The sequence below is a fragment of the Leptodactylus fuscus genome, chromosome 6 (genome assembly GCF_031893055.1).
Source record: "Leptodactylus fuscus isolate aLepFus1 chromosome 6, aLepFus1.hap2, whole genome shotgun sequence".
Lineage (NCBI taxonomy): Eukaryota > Metazoa > Chordata > Amphibia > Anura > Leptodactylidae > Leptodactylus > Leptodactylus fuscus.
Genome location: NC_134270.1, coordinates 116,208,516 through 116,231,636, shown reverse-complemented (window position 1 = coordinate 116,231,636; position 23,121 = coordinate 116,208,516). Strand labels below are relative to the sequence as shown.

The 23,121-nt window shown below is 44.8% G+C and overlaps 1 protein-coding gene across 1 annotated transcript in view; it reads right to left on the bottom strand.

The window, feature by feature from the left end:
- Nucleotides 1-23,121, bottom strand: part of LOC142208541 (sodium channel protein type 4 subunit alpha-like) — a 137,662-nt gene that overhangs the window by 37,920 nt on the left and 76,621 nt on the right. Inside the window, exons 11-14 of the mRNA XM_075277133.1 lie at nucleotides 10,839-10,991; nucleotides 10,217-10,331; nucleotides 6,894-7,132; nucleotides 3,596-3,769 (exon numbers count right to left, since the gene is read on the bottom strand). Coding sequence (XP_075133234.1) covers nucleotides 3,596-3,769; nucleotides 6,894-7,132; nucleotides 10,217-10,331; nucleotides 10,839-10,991 — 681 coding nt within the window. The remainder of the gene's footprint in view (nucleotides 1-3,595; nucleotides 3,770-6,893; nucleotides 7,133-10,216; nucleotides 10,332-10,838; nucleotides 10,992-23,121) is intronic.

The following is a 23,121-nucleotide window of genomic DNA, read 5'->3' as shown; positions in this document are numbered from 1 at the left end:
CTGTGGTATCTTTACATGTCCCCCCCCCCCATTGGAACCCCTACAATGCGATCATTGCCTATGCTATAAGTGTAATACTCTATAAGCATAATGTAGATGTAAAAATGTTGTAAAGTATGAAATAAAACATAAAACAATAAATAACAATGATAAAAAAGGCCATGCTTGGTATGGGTGCATCGGTAATAATTCATACTACATAAATAGAATGTTATTATTCCCTAAAGGTGAATGCTGCAAAAAATAAAAATTGTTGTTTTTTGGCTACATTGTCTCAAAATAAATAAATAAAATAAAATGCGTAAAAGATGATAAAGAAAATCACATATAACTCAAAATGGTACCAATAGAAACAACAGATGTTACTATAAAAAAGCATTTGCACATCTCAAATGAAAAATAATAAGAAAAAATTACTAAAAGGTGATCAAAAAGTTTCCAAAAATGATGGAATACAAAATTACAACTCGCAAAAAAAATAAAGCCTCATATGTCTCTCAACATTAAAGGGGCTCTATCATTGGGAAAAGTCATTTTTAAAGGGATTCTACCACTAAAACACATTTTTTTCTAGTTACCACGTCGGAATAGCCTTTAAAAAGGCTATTCGTCTCTTACCTGTGGAAGTGCTCTCCGCCGCGCCGTTCGTTCAAAATACCGGTTTGTGCCGGTATGCTAATTAGTTCTCTCGCAGCGATGGGGGCGCCCCCATCGCAGGAGCAGCGATGGGGGCGTCCCCATTGCAGCTCGAAAACCGACCGCAGCGCCGCCTCTCTGGTCTTCGGTGTCCTCCCCTTGCTTCTTCAGCGTACTGTTGGACGCCTGCGCAGTACGCTCTGTTCGGCGAAGATTGCCGAACGTACTGCGCATGCGCGAAATTGCGGTGCCCGCACTATGGCTGGGGCCGCAATTTCGCACATGCGCAGTACGTTCGGCAATCTTCGCCGAACAGAGCGTACTGCGCAGGCGTCCGACAGTACGCTGAAGAAGCAAGGGGAGGACACCGAAGATCAGAGAGGCGGCGCTGCGGTCGGTTTTCGAGCTGCAATGGGGACGCCCCCATCGCTGCGAGAGAACTAATTAGCATACCGGTACAAACCGGTATTTTGAACGAACGGCGCGGCGGAGAGCACTTACACAGGTAAGAGACGAATAGCCTTTTTAAAGGCTATTCCGACGTGGTAACTAGAAAAAAATGTGTTTTAGTGGTAGAATCCCTTTAACTAAGCACATACTTGCAGAGCCTTTAGAAAGGCTATTCCACACCTACCTTTTGTATGTTAATCCCGACAGTAGTTTTTGAATGAGCCCGATTTTATCCATATGCTAGTTAGCCTCCAGCGGGCACCGGAAGTCTCAACGAGCTCTGTCTCTCTGCTGTGTGTGCAGCACAGGCTGCTGCTGCCGACTCATCAAAGACATTTTTAACTAATCACATCCTTGCATAGCCTTTAGAAAGGCTATTCCACACCTACCTTTTGTATGTTAATTGCTTCAGTGGTTTTTGAATAAGTCCGTTTTCTTTCATATGCTAATTAGCCTCTAGCCAGCACAGGAAGTTCACAGCAGCACTCATCTCTGCTATTCTCTCCTATCTGTTTGTGCAAGCAGGAAGTCACCATCATCATCATCAGCAGCAGCCTGTGCTGTATACACCCATAGGAAAAAATAGCAAAGAGGGTGCACAATGGTGCACCAAAAGTCTAATTAGCATGTGAATAAAAACAGACTTATTCAAAAACCACTGAGGTGATTTACATACTAAAGGTAGGTGTGGAATAGCCTTTCTAAGGGCTGTGCAAGGATGTGCTTAGTTAAAAATGACTTTTCTCAATGATAGAGCCCCTTTAATTCCTGAACAACCAGGAGAGCTGAAATTAGCGACCTTGTAGGCCCCAGGAAGAGACTCGTGACATCACTTGCCCTTCCCTGAGGCCGTTGATTGGTCTCAGTTGTAACATGTGGCAGGAACTTCTGCTACATGTCAGCACGGATCGAGAAGATAGGACTGCGCAGGGAGGCACTGGAGCACCGTGGAAAGGTGAGTGTGATTATTTTATTTTTTACAATGCCCCGTTTGATCTAATAAATGGGTTGTTCATTTCTGCCTGTACAATCACTTTAAATATGAAACTAGGCCATGTCCATAATGGGTTAAATATTCAGTCTCCCTTAAGATTAGATGAAATTAAATTGACTTCCAGAAGTTAACCAATGAAAGAGAACTATAGGGGGTGGGATACATTTACAGAGTCAATATGAGTTAGGATAGCTTTAATAAAAATGATTATCCTCCCACATATCCTTCAAGTTCTGACTCAATGACCTATTTGGATCCCGGGAAATATTTTAGTTTTAACTTCTCTGGCAAGGGAAAAGGCCTAGATCTAAATATAGATTTATTACATATCCTGTGTTGGAGGGAGGTTTAGCACCTCCTAATTTTAGGTTGTATTATTTAGCCGCTCAATCTACTTTTTATATAGAATGGAGTAATGACCCGTTTTCTTGCTATCTCATTCATCTCGCTACAGATTTCAGGCTTGATGGGTAAAGTTGAGTTTTTAGAGTCAAGTCACCTTATAAAAATCTCTCAATTGTTGCTGTTCAAATGCATAGGATTTGGTAGGCGACCAAAGAATTAAAAGGTATAAAGAGACAATTCAATAGGAATAATATAGATTTGGCTGAGTTGGGAGAATTCAATGCTTCAGGCTTTTGTTATTGTATTTCACAACTTTTTGTTGATGGAGCTTGTCTTTACGGTAAAAGCAGTGCGACTATGGACTATGGTAAAGGATGATAACCTGTAGACGCCTGGATGCCCTTCTTGAAAGTAAGAATATCAGAGCATATCAGAGGTTAATGGAGCTAGAAATCTGGAACAGGATCTTGATGCAAAGACTTGATCCAAATGCCATATTTCGAGTTGCGAAGGAATTTTTTTCCAACCTCATGGAGGGTTTTGCCTTCCTTTGAATCAACCGGTTAGGTTTATAGGTTGGACTTAAAGGACGTGTCTTTATTCAACCTTATGAACTATGTTATTATGTTACTCAATGGTTAGTTATAAATAGATGGATGGGTTTGAGGTCAACATCTAAATGCCCAAAAGGTTATTTAGATAACACATATCTTTCTCCTTCATACTGGAGATGCAATAAATTATGACATTATTGGAAACTGATTCTAGATCAGTTGTCAGCAACCTTCGGCTCTCCAGCTGCTGTGAAACTACAACTCCCAGCATGCTCCATTCACGTCCATAGCATTTCCAAGAACAGCAGAGCAAGTATGCATGCTGGGAGTTGTAGTTTTACAACAGCTGAGGGTTACTGACCCCTGATTTAGATTATATTAATTGGATATATAAAACAAATTTGATTGATCCACAACAGTTTATTATGTGTGATAGTAACAGTTAGTAATATTCCAAGAGATATGTGAGTAGAGGAGCTTCTGGGGTGGGAGGGGGTGGTTGACTGGTTGGATTTTTGCATTGAAATTCTTTGTGTGTTTTTGAACTGAAATACAAGGCATTAAACAAAAAGGGGAAAAAACCCCACAAACATTTCATATTGGGTTCATAACCTACCAGACGGAAGGAACGTAACACAGACAGGCCTTCCACATTGGCCAGCCCAAGTTCCACCAAGCTCAGGGTGACTATTATGCTATCAAAGATGTTCCATCCAACCTGGAAGTAGTAATATGGATCCAAGGCAATGACCTTGAAGAACATTTCAGCTGCGAAAATTCCAGTGAAAACCTGTAAAAGAAGTGTAGTGATGGGCAATGGGTGATATGGTGGCAGGATTTATAAAACTTAATAAACATTATTAGATTTTAGGATTGATTTTAAAATCCGATTTATGATAATTTTCCAATCCATCCTGATCGTGAAATTTGCTCGATCGCCGATCGGGATCCGATCTTCCCTGATCCCGAATCTTGAGATTTCAAAATCCAATTTCTAATCATTTTCCAACCGATCATGAAATTTTCTTGATCGCTCAACCCTAATTATTAGGGTACAGGCACATGGTCATGTACATTGTCAGTGTTCTAGCTGTGACTTTCATGCCTAGCACAATGACATTCATTTGTATGGCACCATACACATAGCTGTGTATTACCAAGGGCCAGTGTATCCATGTAAAATATATATAGGAAATATAGCAGAAAAATGTTTTTTGTAACCTAAATCAGACCAATAGACCTTAGCAAAAAAACCAAAATGGTCTTTTTTCATTTACTTTAGGTTGCAATTCAAAGGAAGGAAACAAAATTGAAGCTCACCAAAAAGCCTGGATATTTTTATTTTTATACAGGTATGTATATGGATATTTTCTAAAGAAGCATTTGACAGAAATTCTTTATAGCTTTGTTTACTGTGCAATCTATAATCTGGCCACTAGAGGGCTAAGTGGGCTAAACTTCTCTTTGCTGAGCTCATGAAGACAAGACTGAGCAGCAATATGAGACTTTGGCCACAGCTAAAAGGCGCATTAGGTCGCACAGCATGAAGAACACAGTGTTGCTGTCATTTAATGAGTGTCAGTGCAACGCAAAAAATAATACACTTGTGATGCAAAAGTTTTGCGAGAGTCAAAATATGCATGAATTTTTGGTGTTACATCTTACAAGACCGCTAACACAGCTAACACACCCAGGGCCTTGGCATTTTTGCGGTTTGCATTGTTGAGGTAGAGGATAAATATGCCTCTCCCCTATGCAATCCTAACCCACCTGTTGAATTACACCTGTTGCAATACAACAGTAATCCACCTTGTGGTTCCCAGGGGTCAGTGGCGTAACTAGGAATGGCGGGGCCCCGTGGCGAACTTTTGACATGGACCCCCCTCTTCCTGACCGACACCGAAGACCTTGACCGACCGACCCCCCCCCCCTCCCACGCCGCATTCCTGCGCGCTCTATTATGTCCCTCAGTGGCCCCTGCACACAGTATTACGCCCCACTGTGGCCCCTGCACACAGGATTATGCCCCATAATGAACACCCATGAACAATTATTATACTCTGGGGTATTTTCAGACCCCAGAGTATAAGAATCGGAGACCGAGGGGAGATACAGACATAAAAAAAAAAGTTACTTACCTGTCTACGGCTCCGCTGCAGTCTTTGGTGGTGTTGGCCATCTTTAATAACGTACGGATGTCATATGACATTTCATGCCCTCCCTCCATCTGCCCCCAGTTTCATGTCCTCCCTCCATCTGCCCCCAGTTTCATGCACCCCTCATCTCTACCCCCATTTTCATGTCCTCCCCTCCATCTCTGCCCCTAGGTTACTGTTGCTCCTCAATTGCTCCACACCACACATACATACATACACACTCACACACAGACACACACTCTCCATTCTGCATCTCACATCCCCCTCCCCTTCAGTACAATACAATACACAGAGCACTCCCTGACTACTATTAGACAGTCATTAGTAACAGCAATTGCAGGCAAGTCTGAATACAAACAATGTGTGGAGTACTGATCCATCTACTGACACTGACCTCCCCCTCCTCCTAATACACAGATATCAGGACACTGACCTCCCCCTCCTCCTCATACACAGATATCAGGACACTGACCTCCCCCTCCTCCTCATACACAGATATCAGGACACTGTCCTCTCCCCTCCTCCAGACCAAACATATATACACACTCACACACAGACACACACACACTCCATTCTGCATCTCACATTACCCCTCCCGCTCCGTACCTAGCACCACATCTCTCCTTCTCTTCATCTCTTGCAGGACTGCACGGGCTATAAAGACACACCCACCTAGTCATGTGACGGATGACGTCACACAAGGTCCTTTATCTACAGGTCCTACAAGCTTTTCCCCGATCTTATCGCAGTTACAACAGTTTGTCTGTGATAAGAGCGGGGGTAGCAGCCAGGGGTAGCTGTCACCAGTCCCCTAATGTCCCGGGCCCTGTGGCAGCTGCCTCTGCTGCTATGGTGGTAGTTACGCCACTGCCAGGGGTGTAGTTATAGGGGGTTCAGAGGTCCCTAGCTCCTGGGTCCTAGAACTTAAAGAGGTCCAAAAGGTCCCTCTGCCACATAAAATACTGTATACCATTATTCTGAATGGTACATGTCAGATAGGGGCCCCCTAACTCATACTAAGAGTCACGGAATGCAGTGCTACCTACTGAATCTACAGCATACTAGACAGAAAGCTCAGACTGACCCACCAGGGTACTGGTGAATCCACTGGGGAGCCCTGTGCCTTTACCTATCCCTATTCCTGCCCATGGCTTCCTCCAATTCCTCTTCAGCCTTCACGGGTCCTCATGCGCCGTACATTACATTGGAATATGATGTACGGCACATAGGCCCCCTGAAGGGTGAAGAGGAGGCAGAGAAGGCAGGAACATGGATCAGTAAGTGAATAGCACAGGGTTGGAGGCAGCCAGTTCTCTCCGCTTCTTCCATCTGATTGTATCTTTAACTGGGTAGAAGTGGCTCCCAATCCAGTTCTGCAACTGGTAGTGCAGGAAACCACAGGACTGTGGTCTACAAGTTGCATGGGATAAGAAATAAGTATCGGTACTTACATGTCTGCTCTCCGGTCCTGATCCTTCCTGCTCCAGGTGCACTGTTGTGTCGCCATGTGCGCCTGAAGCAGGAAGCAGAGAAACAGGGGGGACCTGGGAGCAGGAAGGTAAGTGATGAGCGAATTCTGCTGTACAGTGGTCCATTCAGTGGGCTCACCATACAGTTGTCCATTCCCTTGTCCCCCCCACCTCCATTCTTTCAAAAAAGGCCATCATGTTGCCCTGTATCACCAATAAAATCCATAATATCATTCATTTTGACACCCTCTACCCCCAATGATTTTATCATTAAACAATGGGCACTTACCAGGTTTCCCACATTAAGCACAGCCTCAAACTGTTCAGACATTGGATAATGTTCCATAGCCATGAAGAGTGTGTTGAGAACAATACAAATAGTAATCCCAAGGTCCACAAAAGGATCCATGACCACAAACCGTACACACTCCTTGAACTGTACCCAGAGTTTACAGCAGTCCCAAATCAAAACAGTATTGGCAAACTTGTACCACCAAGGCGGACATTTCTGCTGAGCTTCTTCTAGTTCTGCAGGAAGGAAGACATTGAGATAGATTAACAACATATAAATAGATACCTGATGTGAACATTGTGTGTGTCAACAGATTATTTCCCAAGTTTTTCCTTACTAATTGTTCTTAGAGGGGTCTGGGTGAAGTATACAGTCCTATGAAAAAGTTTGGGTACCCCTATTAATCTTAATCATTTTTAGTTCTAAATATTTTGGTGTTTGCAACAGCCATTTCAGTTCCATATATCTAATAACTGATGGACACAGTAATATTTCAGGATTGAAATGAGGTTTATTGTATTAACAGAAAATGTGCAATATGCATTAAACCAAAATTTGACCGGTGCAAAAGTATGGGCACCTCAACAGAAAAGTGACATTAATATTTAGTAGATCCTCCTTTTGCAAAGATAACATCCTCTAATCGCTTCCTGTAGCTTTTAATCAGTTCCTGGATCCTGGATGAAGGTATTTTGGACCATTCCTCTTTACAAAACAATACAAGTTCAGTTAAGTTTGATGGTCGCCGAGCATGGACAGTCCGCTCTCAAATGATCTGAAAACAAAGATTGTTCAACATAGTTGTTCAGGGGAAAGATACAAAAAGTTGTCTCAGAGATTTAACCTGTCAGTTTCCACTGTGAGGAACATAGTAAGGTAATGGAAGACCACAGGGACAGTTTTTGTTAAGCCCAGAAGTGGCAGGCCAAGATAAATATCAGAAAAGCAGAGAAGAAGAATGGTGAGAACAGTCAAGGACAATCCACAGATCACCTCCAAAGAGCTGCAGCATCATCTTGCTGCAGATGGTGTCACTGTGCATCAGCCAACAATACAGCGCACTTTGCACAAGGAGAAGCTGTATGGGAGAGTGATGAGAAAGAAGCCGTTTCTGCAAGCATGCCACAAACAGAGTCGCCTGAGGTATGCAAAAGCACATTTGGACAAGGCAGCTTCATTTTGGAAGAAGGTCCTGTGGACTGATGAAACAAAGATTGAGTTGTTTGGTCATACAAAAAGGCGTTATGCATGGCGTCCAAAAAAAACAGCATTCCAAGAAAAACACTTGCTACCCACTGTAAAATTTGGTGGAGGTTCCATCATGCTTTGGGGCTGTCTGGCCAATGCCGGCACCGGGAATCTTGTTAAAGTTGAGGGTCGCATGGATTCCACTCAGTATCAGCAGATTCTTGAGAATATTGTTCAAGAATCAGTGACGAAGTTGAAGTTATGCCGGGGATGGATATTTCAGCAAGACAATGATCCAAAACACCGCTCCAAATCGACTCAGGCATTCATGCAGAGGAACAATTACAATGTTCTGGAATGGCCATCTCAGTCCCCAGACCTGAATATCATTGAACATCTGTGGGATGATTTGAAGCGGGCTGTCCATACTCGGCGACCATCAAACTTAACTGAACTTGAATTGTTTTGTAAAGAGGAATGGTCCAAAATACCTTCATCCAGGATCCAGGAACTGATTAAAAGCTACAGGAAGCGACTAGAGGCTGTTATCTGTGCAAAAGGAGGATCTACTAAATATTAATGTCACTTTTCTGTTGAGGTGCCCATACTTTTGCACCGGTCAAATTTTGGTTTAATGCATGTTACACATTTTCTGTTAGTACAATAAACCTCATTTCAATCCTGAAATATTACTGTGTCCATTGGTTATTAGATATATCAAACTGAAATGGCTGTGGTAAACACCAAAATATTTAGAACTAAAAATGATTAAGATTAATAGGGGTGCCCAAACTTTTTCATAGGACTGTAGTTGTGAGAGCTGCTATAGGGATTCATGTAGGGGTTCGTATTACAATTCTTTAGATCTCACCAATTGGAGTTATTAAAACTGTCCTGTATTTAAAGAGGTATTTCAGTAATTACATGTTTTCTACTATCCACAGGATAGGAGATCAGTGATCAGTGGGAGTCCAACAACTGGAACCCCAAGTGATCACGAGTATAGGGGTGTGCCTTGTATGTATGGAGCTTTTATTCAGCTCTATGGGACTGCTGAAGACAAATTGTGCGCCAATCCATAGTTTAATATAATACCCATAAGTATATGGTTGTTGCATGAGATTAAAGGGTTAGTACAGTTATCGAAGAACATGGCTGATTCTTATAAAAGCATTGCCACACCCGTCTACAGGTTGTTTCTGGTATTGCAGCTCAGAGCCATTAAAGTGAATCGGGCTAAACTGCAGTACCGCATACATTCAGTGGACAGTTGTGGCAAGCAGACATGTTTCTCTATACCTGAACAACCCCTTTATTACCACCAAACTTTCTATCAGTCTTGAATTAAAATGAGTTGAAACTGCATTACCAGACACAGGCTAAGGACACAAGGGGGCAGTGATTCTAGATTGTTTATAGATCTATGATGACCTCTTTCAATGACCTCTGCAAACCAAAGATTGGTACAACCAAATTACTGGATATCAGAAGCAAAGAAATACTTGACACACACAGGGAGGTTTGGCTTTTTGGTGATAGGTTATTCTTCCACAGTTATCTTGGGTACAGAAAGAGTTAATCCCAATCCATTTCATGTATGACAAACCATGATTTACAAACTGTATATGTAGTGCGAAATGCCATAGGGATATTGCGACCACTCTATATTGTGTGTGTATATATATATATATATATATATATATATATATATATATATATATATATAATATTATTTATATTTTGCTATAACAAAGTCTTACATTTTGCCTCAAGTCATATTTGTGCTAACATTTGCTACTTTTTCCTTATGTGGTGTTGAATATGTTTGTTTCCAAAAAGTCAACGTATTGTAGTAATGATACCTTTGTAGGTATATTTGCTCCTTCATAAGGCAGTTTACTATTTTTTCCTCTACTTTTTCCCTACGGACAGAGACAAATCTGTCAAATCTACCTACTCTAAAGACAGAAAATAGTGCAAACAGCAGGTATAGAGGCTATTTTCGGTCCTTCTGACAGCCTATAGTGTGACCTTTCACATAAATTTGGCGCAATTCACTCCAACAGAGTAATTGCCCCTAAATTTCTAGGTATAAGACAGCAGTGTGTTAAATACCTTCCCATTGCACAGACCTTCTATCATGGCTTCGGAGACAACACTAACAGAACTGCCTGTTCTCTTTTCCATTTTTGGTTCCTCCAAATACACCTTATGTTTCTTCTCCTGATCAGTCTTTACTGAGCTGGCCTGTGAATGAGAAGACATGTTCTTATATGGACACTCAAAATCACAAGTATCTAGATACCCTATATACAAATCTGTAGTAAATAAAATATATACCTCTCTACATAGTCCAGTATTATTAGCTCTGACTGGACAATGTCAGACCCCCACCCCAAACTGGTAATACCCACTGTCAATTTATTCAGAAACAGAGGAATAACAGAGGAACGGCATAAACGAAGATAAAAAGTTTCAGAATTATTCTGAATGCAAGTATTTATTAAATCTCATTTTAAGTGAGCTGACGTGTTCTCTCTACGGTTCTATGTCCCAATACATGATTATTATCTCTGCACCCCCTATCACTACACCCCTGCTGAGACACAGAGCCAATGACAGCTTTCCCCAACTAGAAAGTGCTAGTCAATAAACTATTTCCACAAATAGGGACACTTAATTTTCCCTAACACTGAAATTTCCCCACTGTATGACTATTAAAGGATTATCTTATCTTATCTTAATGGGACTCACATCTTCTTCTACAGGACCAACCGTCTCTATCACCACTCGAGGTATCACTCGTCCATTGCAGTCCAACTTCTCTTTGTCATCTTCAGCTAGATCTAGTTCTGTTGATTTTTTTAATTCTTCGTTGACAAGTCCCACAGAGGCCATGCTGGCTTTCTGAAACAGAAAATATTAATATGGACGCTAGATATCAATGTATGCAAGGTAAAGTAACATAGATTAGTACAAAGACTGTTTAAGACCCCCACTAGAGATGAGCGAACACTAAAATGTTCGATGTTCGAAATTCGATTCGAACAGCCGCTCAATGTTCGTGTGTTCGAACGGGTTTCGAACCCCATTATAGTCTATGGGGAACAGATACTCGTTAAGGGGGAAACCCAAATCCGTGTCTGGAGGGTCACCAAGTCCACTATGACACCCCAGGAAATGATGCCAACACCTCTGGAATGACACTGGGACAGCAGGGGAAGCATGTCTGGGGGCATCTAACACACCAAAGACCCTCTATTACCCCAACATCACAGCCTAACAACTACACACTTTACACATTCCAAAAAACCTCTATCAAAGTGGGAAAATACCTGGAAACCTTCTTTACTCCCCAAATGGATGGACACAAACCCCAATTTAAGCTCAACAAACAGTAACAACCACCCCTTTAAATCACGTTCCCCATGACAACCACGGATGGAATAGACAATGGGAAATCCAAAAGCCCTCACCCTTAACTGTCATTTTGAGTGTGTGTGTGTGTGTGTGTGTGTGTGTGTGTGATGTGGTCAGACCTTCCAAAATTCACTTTTCTAGCCCTTAACATGAGCCCTTCCAAACAAAGTTACAGGACCTTAAGCTGAGCTACCAGCAGAGATTGAGGCCCTTGGCATGAGTAGAGCCTTGCACCAGCAGTGTTTTTGGCACTTAGGGTGAGTTGAGCCTTGTACCAGCGTGTGTCCCTTAACATCAGGTGGGCCCTAAGTTCTGCGCTTTGCACAAAAGTTCCACATTAACTAGGCTGAATGGTACAAAGATTAGTAGGCCCGAGAACCAGGAACAGGTCTTGCAATTGCTGTCGGATAACGCTTAAAGCACATTGTCCACCAGCCAGTCAGCCTCTACCTCCTCTTACCCAACAGTCTTGTCCTCCTTCCACCCAAAATTCCCAATCTTCCCAGAACAATAACCCCAACTGTCCCTGCTCCCCAGAGCTGTTCTCCCTTCCTTTGACTGTACCGCAACCTGCCCCTCCATTTCGCGATTCCACGGACCTAACAGACGAGTATCTGTGTCCAGATGCTCAAACACTAGAGTCTCCTCCATTCCATCTCCGGTGGATTTGGTGGTGGATGACCAGCAACCCACCCTCATCGACGACGATGAGACGCAGTTGCTGTCAGGGCAGCCAGTTGACATGCGCATTGTGCAGGAGGAGGAGGCGAGACAGGAGTTGGAAGAGGAGGTGGTGGACGACGAGGACACCGACCCCACCTGGACAAGGCGGATGTCAAGCTGGGAAAGTAGTGTGGATGTTGAGGCAGGTGCAGCACCAAAAAGGGTAGCTAGAGGCAGAGACATGTCCAGAGGCAGAGGTCAGCTGCTTTGCCGAAGCCAGGCCAGACCCGGAATGTCCGAAGATGTTCCCTTTTGTACCCAGCCCAGAAAAACTCCCCCATCGAGGGCACGTTTCTTGAAGGTGTAGAGTTTTTTCAAGGAATGCACCGAGGACAGATATAGTGTCGTCTACACAATTTGCCTCTCGAAATCAACTAGGGGCCCTGAGAAGAGCAACCTGTCCACCACTTCAATGCACCGTCATTTGGAATCCAAGCAATGGAATCAGTGGCAGGCAGCAACGGCAGGACAAACGTCGCCCGCCGTTCATGCCACTGCCTCTGCTCACAGTGCTGGCGATGCACTCCAGAGGACGAGCCAGGACATCACTTCATCTGCATCCGCCACTTTGTTGACTTCTCCCTCATCCTCCCCTGTTTCTGTCTTATCTCCTTCTCCTGCACCATCAAAGGCACCATCAGGCGCTTCTTTACAACAACCCACCATCTCTCAGACATTGGAGCGCCGGCAGAAATACACCGCTAACCACCCACCCACGCAAGCCTAGAATGCCAACATCGCTAAACTGCTGGCCCAGGAGAGGTTGGCGTTCCGGCTTGTTGAAACTCCCGCCTTCCCGGACCTGATGGCAACTGTGGCACCTCACTATGCCGTCCCTAGCCATCACAACTTCTCCCGGTGTGGCGTCCCCGCCTTGCACCAGCACGTGTCATTCAACATCAGGTGGGCCCTTAGTTCCGAGCTTTGCTGCAAGGTCCACTTGACCACCGACACTTGGACAAGCGCCTGTGGTCAGGGATGCTGCTTATCTTTAAGGACAGGCAGGGTGAATGTGGTGGAGTCTGGTCCCGGGGTGCAAACTGAGGTACCCTATCTCCTCTCCCAGGCCAAAATTCATGGCAGGAGTAGACTGAAACCCTACGACGCTGCAACCTCCACCCCAGCTACTAGCGGCAAACGCTAAAACACTGGTGTGGGGAGACGTCAGCAGGCGGTGCTGAAGCTCATCAGCTTGGGGGACAGACAGCACAGTGCCTCCGAGGTCAGGGATGCCATCCTGGCTGAGATGGCATTTTTTTTTCCCTGCTACACCTGGGGCCTGGCATTTTTACGCCTGTGATAATGGCTGGAACCTGGTAGCGGCTCTGGAGCTTGCCAGCCTCCAACACGTTCCATGTTTGGCCCACGTCTAACCTAGTGGTGCAAAGTTTTTTGAAAACATACCCAAATGTACCGAAGCTACTGTTGAAAATGCGGCGCTTGTGCGCCCACTTTTGCAAGTGCACAGGAGTCGCTGCTAGCCTAAAAACACTCTAGCAAGGCCTACATCTGTCCAAACACAGGCTGTTGTCCGTCATTCACACACGCTGAAACCCTACAATACCATATCTTGAGCAGGGTGTGTGAGCTGCACAGACCTTTGATGGAGTTCCATCTACAAAACCCAAGGGTTCCTCAAAGTCAGCTCCCAAAGTTTCTGCACCATGAGTTTCCAGGGGTGGCAGAGTTATGGCTAGGGGCAGAGGCATGGATAGGGATGATGTCTAGGGGCAAAAGCAGTGTGGATGTGGAGACAAGCTAAGCAGGAAAAACTGGGGGTACAAGCTAAGGCATGGACTGGGGTGATGTCTAGGGGCAAAAGCAGTGTGGATGTGGAGGCAAGCTAAGCAGGAAAAACTGGGGGTACAAGCTAAGGCATGGACTGGGGTGATGTCTAGGGGCAAAAGCAGTGTGGATGTGGAGGCAAGCTAAGCAGCAAAAACTGGGGGTACAAGCTAAGGCATGGACTGGGGTGATGTCTAGGGGCAAAAGCAGTGTGGATGTGGAGGCAAGCTATGCAGCAAAAACTGGGGGTACAAGCTAAGGCATGGACTGGGGTGATGTCTAGGGGCAAAAGCAGTGTGGATGTGGAGGCAAGCTAAGCAGGGAAAAAGGTGGCTAGAGGCAAAGGGATGTCCAGAGGCAGAAGACAGCTGCATGACAGAAGCTAGACCTGAGCCAGCAAGACCCAAGATGCCCTCTTTTCTAGCTTCCTTAGAAAAATTCCCCCATCGAGGCCACGTTCCTCGCTGGGGGAGATCATTTCTAAATGTATAGGTCGAGGACAAACTGAGTGTGGTTTACACACTTTGCAATGCGACTCCCCATCTCCCAGGCCTTTCATTCCAGGCTAAAGTACAGCACAACCCACCCACATGCCCAAGGCTTCAATGGCCTCATCTCAAAAATTCTGGCCCAGGAGATGTTGGGGTCCCAGCTTGTGGACACTCTGCCCTTTTTGGGCCTGCTGGCTACTGCGCCACCTCACTGTGCCGTCCACACCAGCACTTTTCCCCAAACATGAGGCGGTCCCTAAGTTCAGCGCTTTGCCCAAAAGATCCACGTGACCAGCTACGAATGGACAAGTCCATGCGGACAGGGACGCTACCTTTCAATCTTGGCACAGTGGTTGAATGTACTTGAGGCATGGACCGGGTCGCAAAATGTGGTGGACTGACTTGTCTCCCCACACAACATTCCTGGGAGGAGGGCTGAAACACCACCCTCCTCCGCTGTTAAATTGACCCCAGCTACGAGCTGGAAACGCTGCAACACTGGTGTGGGGAGACGTCAGCGGGCCGTGCTGAAGCTCATCAGCTTGGGGGCCAGACAGCACACTGCCTACAAAGTGAGTCATGCCATCCTCGATGAGACGGCAATGTGGTTTTTGCCACTGCACCTGGGCCCAGGCATGTTGTCATGTGTGATAATGGCCGTAACCTGGGATTGGCTCTGTAGCTTGGCAGCCTGCAACATATTCCATGCCTGGGCCACGTTTTTAACTCATTGCTGCTAATCTTTTGAAAAAGGTACCCCAATGTTCCTGAGCTACTGGTGAAAGTGTGGCGCTTGTGCGGATAGTTTTCAAAGTCTATAGTTGCCGCTGCTAGCCTCTATGCACTCCTACAACGCCTGTACCTGCTGGAACAACGGCTGTTGTGCGACGTCTCCACACTGCTGGCACTAAACAGGTCATGTGTTGAGCAGAGTGTGTGAGCAGCACAGACCTTTGATGTAGTTCCAACTCCAAAACCCTCGGGTTCGTCAAAGTCAACTCCCTCAGTTGCTCAACCATGAGTGGCCATGGGTGGCAGACTTATGTGAAATCCCATCCCATCCATTGCACTGGACACGAAACATTAGCATGCGCTCAGCACAACTTCGGATATGGCAGCTGCGTTAAGCAGGGTGCAGGGTACAACACAGACCGGGCCCGAGCACCAGGAACAGGTGTTAGAAATACTGCAGCATCCGCCATTTCCTTCCAATTTTGGGGTTTTGGACCCGCCACCGACTTGTCTGGACCTAAGTGGGGATCATGAGACACAGTTGCCATCAGGGCAAGCTGTGGTCATGTGCGGTTTGCAGTAAGGGGCCAGTGCGCAATTGGAAGAGGAGTTGGTGGATGACGAGGCCACCGACCCCACATGGACAGGGGTGATGTCTAGGGGCTAAAGCAGTGTAGCTGTAGAGGGAAGCTAAATCAACAAAAAACCTGGGTAGAAGCAAAGGCATAAACTGGGGTGATGTTTAGGGGCTAAAGCAGTGTAGATGTGGAGGGAAGCTAATTCAACAAAAAAAAAAAACAGGGTAGAAGCAAAGGCATAAACTGGGGTGATGTTTAGGGGCTAAAGCAGTGTAGATGTGGAGGGAAGCTAATTCAACAAAAAAAACAGGGTAGAAGCAAAGGCATAAACTGGGGTGATGTTTAGGGGTGAAAGCAGTGTAGATGTGGAGGGAAGCTAAGCAGCAAAAACAGTGGGTAGAAGCAAAGGCATGCAAAACTCTACCCTGTTGGAAGACTTATTCCTAGGTCTGGAACACGTTAATGGCCCCCCTGGACAAATTACTGCCACTCAGGGGCCTAGTGTCACCAGGAGGGACAAGTATAGGCGCATGTTGTGGGAATACCTGGCCGACACCAGCTCTGTCCTCTCCGATCCCTCTGTGCTCTACAGCCTACACTTATTTTCTCATCTCTTTTTTCTGCACTGCACATCTCTTGCCTGCTTCCTTTGGGATCTTACAAGTGGTGGTCCACTTCCAAAGATGGTAATTTCACTAGACAGTGTAACGGGAGTAGCTGAGGGATCGCTGTCTTAACCACTTTTTGGCACAAAATTAACTTCCAAAGCCAAATATGGTGCAAGTATATGATGTAAGGACACCTACACACCTATCTCTGACACATTGGGGAGTTCACCCTCATGCGCCCTTTTGGCCTGCACCATCATGCGCCTCTTCCCAGCCACTCCACATTTCCCAAGCTTTTCATTGCAGGCAGAAGTACAACACAACCCACCCCCATGCCCAAGCCTTTAACAGCCTCATCGATAAACTGCTGGCCCTGGAGATGTTGGTGTTTGTTTATGCTTCTGGAGACCCAGGCCTTCCGTCAGCAGATGGCAGCTGGGGCACCTCCCTATGCTGGGCCTAGCCGTTACTACTTCTCTTGGTGTGCTGTCCCTGCCTTGCGCCTGCATGTGTCCCATAACATCAGTCGGGCCCAGAGCTCTGCGCTTTGCTGCAAGGTCCACTTGACCACCGACACATGGACAAGCGCCTGTGGTCAGGGATGCTGCAGTGCTTATCTTTAATGACAGGCAGGGTGAATGTGGTGGAGTCTGGTCCCCGGTGCAAACTGGGGTGGCCTATCTCCTCTCCCAGGCCAAAATTCATGGCAGGAGTAGACTGAAACCCTACGATGCTGCAACCTCCACCCCAGCTACTAGCGGAAAACACTGTAACACTGGCGTGGGGCGATGTCAGCAGGCCGTGCTGAAACTGATCAGCTTGGGGGACAGACAGCACAGTGCCTCCGAGGTCAGGGATGCCATCCTGGCTGAGATGGCATTTTTTTTTCCCTGCTACACCTGGGGCCTGGCATTTTTGCGCCTGTGATAATGGCTGGAACCTGGTAGCAGATCTGGAGCTTGCCAGACTCAAACACGGTCCACACATGGCCCACGTTTTCCAACTTGTTGGTGCCATGTTTCTTTGAAACCTACACCATTGTGCCTGATATACAGGTCAAAGTGGGGCCATTTTCGTAAGTGAGAACTAGCCTCTGCTAGGCAGAAAACATTCAGAGCACACTCCTCTCATCTTCGCACCGTTGGCTGGCGGAGGAAGACGAGGGGGTTGGAGTGGCATCTGATGTCCCTGTCCCACACGAGGCTAGAGGGTGCACTTCAGTGCATCCCATTGCTTCACCACAAATGGTGTGAAGGGGAGTGGAAAATGGAGGAAATGGAGAGTGACCCTTACAGTTGGGGCCAGCAAAGGCATGCCAAGTAACACACTGGCACACACGGCTGACTTCATCTTGGGTTGCTTTTCAACACATATTTCACATCATGAAGAACAAATAATATTGGATTTTTACAAGCCTCGAACCCCGGTCTAGGTCTAATGTCTGTTCCTTTCTTATATTAGGGGAGAGGGAAAAAAAATTACTTCAGTGATACGTTTAGCGTACATAGACTGACTATTAATGTGTATCCCACTTAGTGTTGTTAGGGTTACACACCGTCACAACCTGGCTAAAGCTTCTATAGCTGTTAATAAAGTCAACATAACTTTACGGTATCCAAAAAGACAGCTGGTACCGACAGAGAGCAAGACAAATGTCAACCAAAGCTGTGAGCTCTGAACACCCACAGTGACTTTGGCGTCATCATCATTATAAGGGAGCGGGTGGTAATAAATAACTTGGCAGTGCCTAAAACCCAAAAAGCTTATACAACTATATTTACATTAAGATACACAAATGACACTTTTCAGTAGCATGTCATGAGACAAGCTGATAAGATCTTCCTTTGTGCAGTGCTATTTGAAAGTTAAACGCTGCCTTTATTTTAATTCTGGAGAAGGTGCAGACATTAGATTTAGAACATGTTGTCTTCATTGTCCAAATCCTCTATATAGGTAACGTGTTTTTCGGGCCGAGCTGTCTGGGAACGAGCTGGTGCAGCACTGACAACCTGGGTGAATATGGCAAGAGCCTGAGATGTAGGGTGAATGAATCCCCAAATTATTTGGGGAATTTCCACTCAGAAACTGGCACTATATACCAGTAGCAAAAATTGTGGGTGCACGTAACCCCAATATATTCTTTGAATTCCCAGTGAGACAATGGCACTATATACCAGTAGCAAAAATTGTGGGTGCACATAACCCCCATATATTCTTTGAATTCCCAGTCAGACAATGGCACTATATACCAGTAGCAAAAATTGTGGGTGCACATAACCCCAATATATTCTTTGAATTCCCAGTGAGACAATGGCACTATATAGCAGTAGCAAAAATTGTGGGTGCACGTAACCCCCATATATTCTTTGAATTCCCAGTCAGACAATGGCACTATATAGCAGTAGCAAAAATTGTGGGTGCACATGACCCCAATATATTCTTTGAATTACCAGTCAGAAACTGGCACTATATAGCAGTAGCAAAAATTGTGGGTGCACATAACCCCAATATATTCTTTGAATTCCCAGTGAGACAATGGCACTATATACCAGTAGCAAAAATTGTGGGTGCACGTAACCCCAATATATTCTTTGAATTACCAGTCAGAAACTGGCACTATATAGCAGTAGCAAAAATTGTGGGTGCACGTAACCCCCATATATTCTTTGAATTCCCAGTCAGACAATGGCACTATATACCAGTAGCAAAAATTGTGGGTGCACATAACCCCCATATATTCTTTGAATTCCCAGTGAGACAATGGCACTATATACCAGTAGCAAAAATTGTGGGTGCACGTAACCCCAATATATTCTTTGAATTACCAGTCAGAAACTGGCACTATATAGCAGTAGCAAAAATTGTGGGTGCACGTAACCCCCATATATTCTTTGAATTCCCAGTCAGACAATGGCACTATATACCAGTAGCAAAAATTGTGGGTGCACATAACCCCCATATATTCTTTGAATTCCCAGTCAGACAATGGCACTATATACCAGTAGCAAAAATTGTGGGTGCACATAACCCCAATATATTCTTTGAATTACCAGTCAGAAACTGGCACTATATAGCAGTAGCAAAAATTGTGGGTGCACATAACCCCAATATATTCTTTGAATTCCCAGTGAGACAATGGCACTATATACCAGTAGCAAAAATTGTGGGTGCACGTAACCCCAATATATTCTTTGAATTACCAGTCAGAAACTGGCACTATATAGCAGTAGCAAAAATTGTGGGTGCACGTAACCCCCATATATTCTTTGAATTCCCAGTCAGACAATGGCACTATATACCAGTAGCAAAAATTGTGGGTGCACATAACCCCCATATATTCTTTGAATTCCCAGTCAGAAACTGGCACTATATAGCAGTAGCAAAAATTGTGGGTGCACATAACCCCCATATATTCTTTGAATTCCCAGTCAGACAATGGCACTATATACCAGTAGCAAAAATTGTGGGTGCACGTAACCCCAATATATTCTTTGAATTACCAGTCAGAAACTGGCACTATATAGCAGTAGCAAAAATTGTGGGTGCACGTAACCCCCATATATTCTTTGAATTCCCAGTCAGACAATGGCACTATATAGCAGTAGCAAAAATTGTGGGTGCACATAACCCCAATATATTCTTTGAATTACCAGTCAGAAACTGGCACTATATAGCAGTAGCAAAAATTGTGGGTGCACATAACCCCCATATATTCTTTGAATTCCCAGTCAGACAATGGCACTATATACCAATAGCAAAAATTGTGGGTGCACATAACCCCCATATATTCTTTGAATTCCCAGTCAGACAATGGCACTATATACCAGTAGCAAAAATTGTGGGTGCACGTAACCCCAATATATTCTTTGAATTACCAGTCAGAAACTGGCACTATATAGCAGTAGCAAAAATTGTGGGTGCACATAACCCCCATATATTCTTTGAATTCCCAGTCAGACAATGGCACTATATACCAGTAGCAAAAATTGTGGGTGCACGTAACCCCAATATATTCTTTGAATTACCAGTCAGAAACTGGCACTATATAGCAGTAGCAAAAATTGTGGGTGCACGTAACCCCCATATATTCTTTGAATTCCCAGTCAGACAATGGCACTATATAGCAGTAGCAAAAATTGTGGGTGCACATAACCCCAATATATTCTTTGAATTACCAGTCAGAAACTGGCACTATATAGCAGTAGCAAAAATTGTGGGTGCACATAACCCCAATATATTCTTTGAATTCCCAGTGAGACAATGGCACTATATACCAGTAGCAAAAATTGTGGGTGCACGTAACCCCAATATATTCTTTGAATTACCAGTCAGAAACTGGCACTATATAGCAGTAGCAAAAATTGTGGGTGCACGTAACCCCCATATATTCTTTGAATTCCCAGTCAGACAATGGCACTATATACCAGTAGCAAAAATTGTGGGTGCACATAACCCCCATATATTCTTTGAATTCCCAGTCAGACAATGGCACTATATACCAGTAGCAAAAATTGTGGGTGCACGTAACCCCAATATATTCTTTGAATTACCAGTCAGAAACTGGCACTATATAGTAGTAGCAAAAATTGTGGGTGCACATAACCCCCATATATTCTTTGAATTCCCAGTCAGACAATGGCACTATATACCAGTAGCAAAAATTGTGGGTGCACGTAACCCCAATATATTCTTTGAATTACCAGTCAGAAACTGGCACTATATAGCAGTAGCAAAAATTGTGGGTGCACGTAACCCCCATATATTCTTTGAATTCCCAGTCAGACAATGGCACTATATACCAGTAGCAAAAATTGTGGGTGCACATAACCCCAATATATTCTTTGAATTCCCAGTGAGACAATGGCACTATATACCAGTAGCAAAAATTGTGGGTGCACATAACCCCCATATATTCTTTGAATTCCCAGTCAGACAATGGCACTATATACCAGTAGCAAAAATTGTGGGTGCACGTAACCCCAATATATTCTTTGAATTACCAGTCAGAAACTGGCACTATATAGCAGTAGCAAAAATTGTGGGTGCACATAACCCCAATATATTCTTTGAATTCCCAGTCAGACAATGGCACTATATAGCAGTAGCAAAAATTGTGGGTGCACGTAACCCCCATATATTCTTTGAATTCCCAGTCAGACAATGGCACTATATACCAGTAGCAAAAATTGTGGGTGCACGTAACCCCAATATATTCTTTGAATTCCCAGTGAGACAATGGCACTATATACCAGTAGCAAAAATTGTGGGTGCACGTAACCCCCATATATTCTTTGAATTCCCAGTGAGACAATGGCACTATATACCAGTAGCAAAAATTGTGGGTGTATATAGCCCCAATTCTATTGCTAGGGGACTTGCAGGGTATTTCTGAGGTGAAGGTGGGGGGGGCACACCGTTGGAACGGGGATTTGGGGTGTATATATGGGGTATACGGGAATACACTGTCAGTGTGTTCCATTCAGGATCCTGGGAAAGCTGGGTTGCGGCGATTGAGCCCGTCAGTGCCACGTTACACTGACAAGCTTCTCCCTGGAATTGAAGTGATATGTAAGCCCAATATATTCTTTGAATTCCCAGTCAGACAATGGCACTATATGGCAGTAGCAAAAATAGTGGGTGTATATAGCCCCAATTCTATTGCTAGGGGACTTGCAGGGTATTTCTGGGGTGAAGGTGGGGGGGCACACCGTTGGAACGGGTATCGGGGGTATATATCGGGTATACGGGAATACACTGTCAGTGTATTCCATTCAGGATCCGCGGAAAGCTGGGTTGCGGCGATTGAGCCCGTCAGTGCCACGTTACACTGACAAGCTTCTCCCTGGAATTTAGCTCTTATAAGAGCTGTTGGTTGTCTTTTCCTTCCTATCCTAGCCTGTCCCTGCCTACCCAGAATCTAAGCCCTAGCTAAATGGATGGAAACCTCCGTCCCCGGTGAATTGCAAGCTCAGAATGACGCGAACCTGGGCGGCGCTGTTCTTTTAAATTAGGGGTCACATGTTTTCGGCAGCCAATGGGTTTTGCCTACTTTTTTCAACTTCACCGGTGTCGTAGTTCCTGTCCCACCTACCCTGCGCTGTTATTGGAGCAAAAAAGGCGCCAGGGAAGGTGGGAGGGGAATCGAGTAATGGCGCACTTTACCACGCGGTGTTCGATTCGATTCGAACATGCCGAACAGCCTAATATCCGATCGAACATGAGTTTGATAGAACACTGTTCGCTCATCTCTAACCCCCACAGTTTGGGAGATAGAGCACTGAATGGAATACCTACCGTAGATGTGAACCAGGCCTTATATATTTAGCAAAGCGTTGGCGACTTTTATACATTATGTGCCTCAGCACATAGTGACCTTACTCTGTAACTTTGATGTAGTCTTCTACTTTGTGGCTGAGGCATTGTGATTCCTAAATTCCTCCACTTTTCAATAATATGACTCACAGAAGATCATAAAATATCTAGGAGGCAAGGAATTTGACAAATGGACTTGTTGCAGTAGTGTCATCCTATTGCAGCGGTGTCATCCTAATGCAGCGGTGTCATCCTAATGCAGCGATGTCATCCTAATGCAGCGGTGTCATCCTAATGCAGCGGTGTCATCCTATTGCAACGGTGTCATCCTAATGCAGCGGTGTCATCCTATTGCATCGGTGTCATCCTATTGCAGCGGTGTCATCCT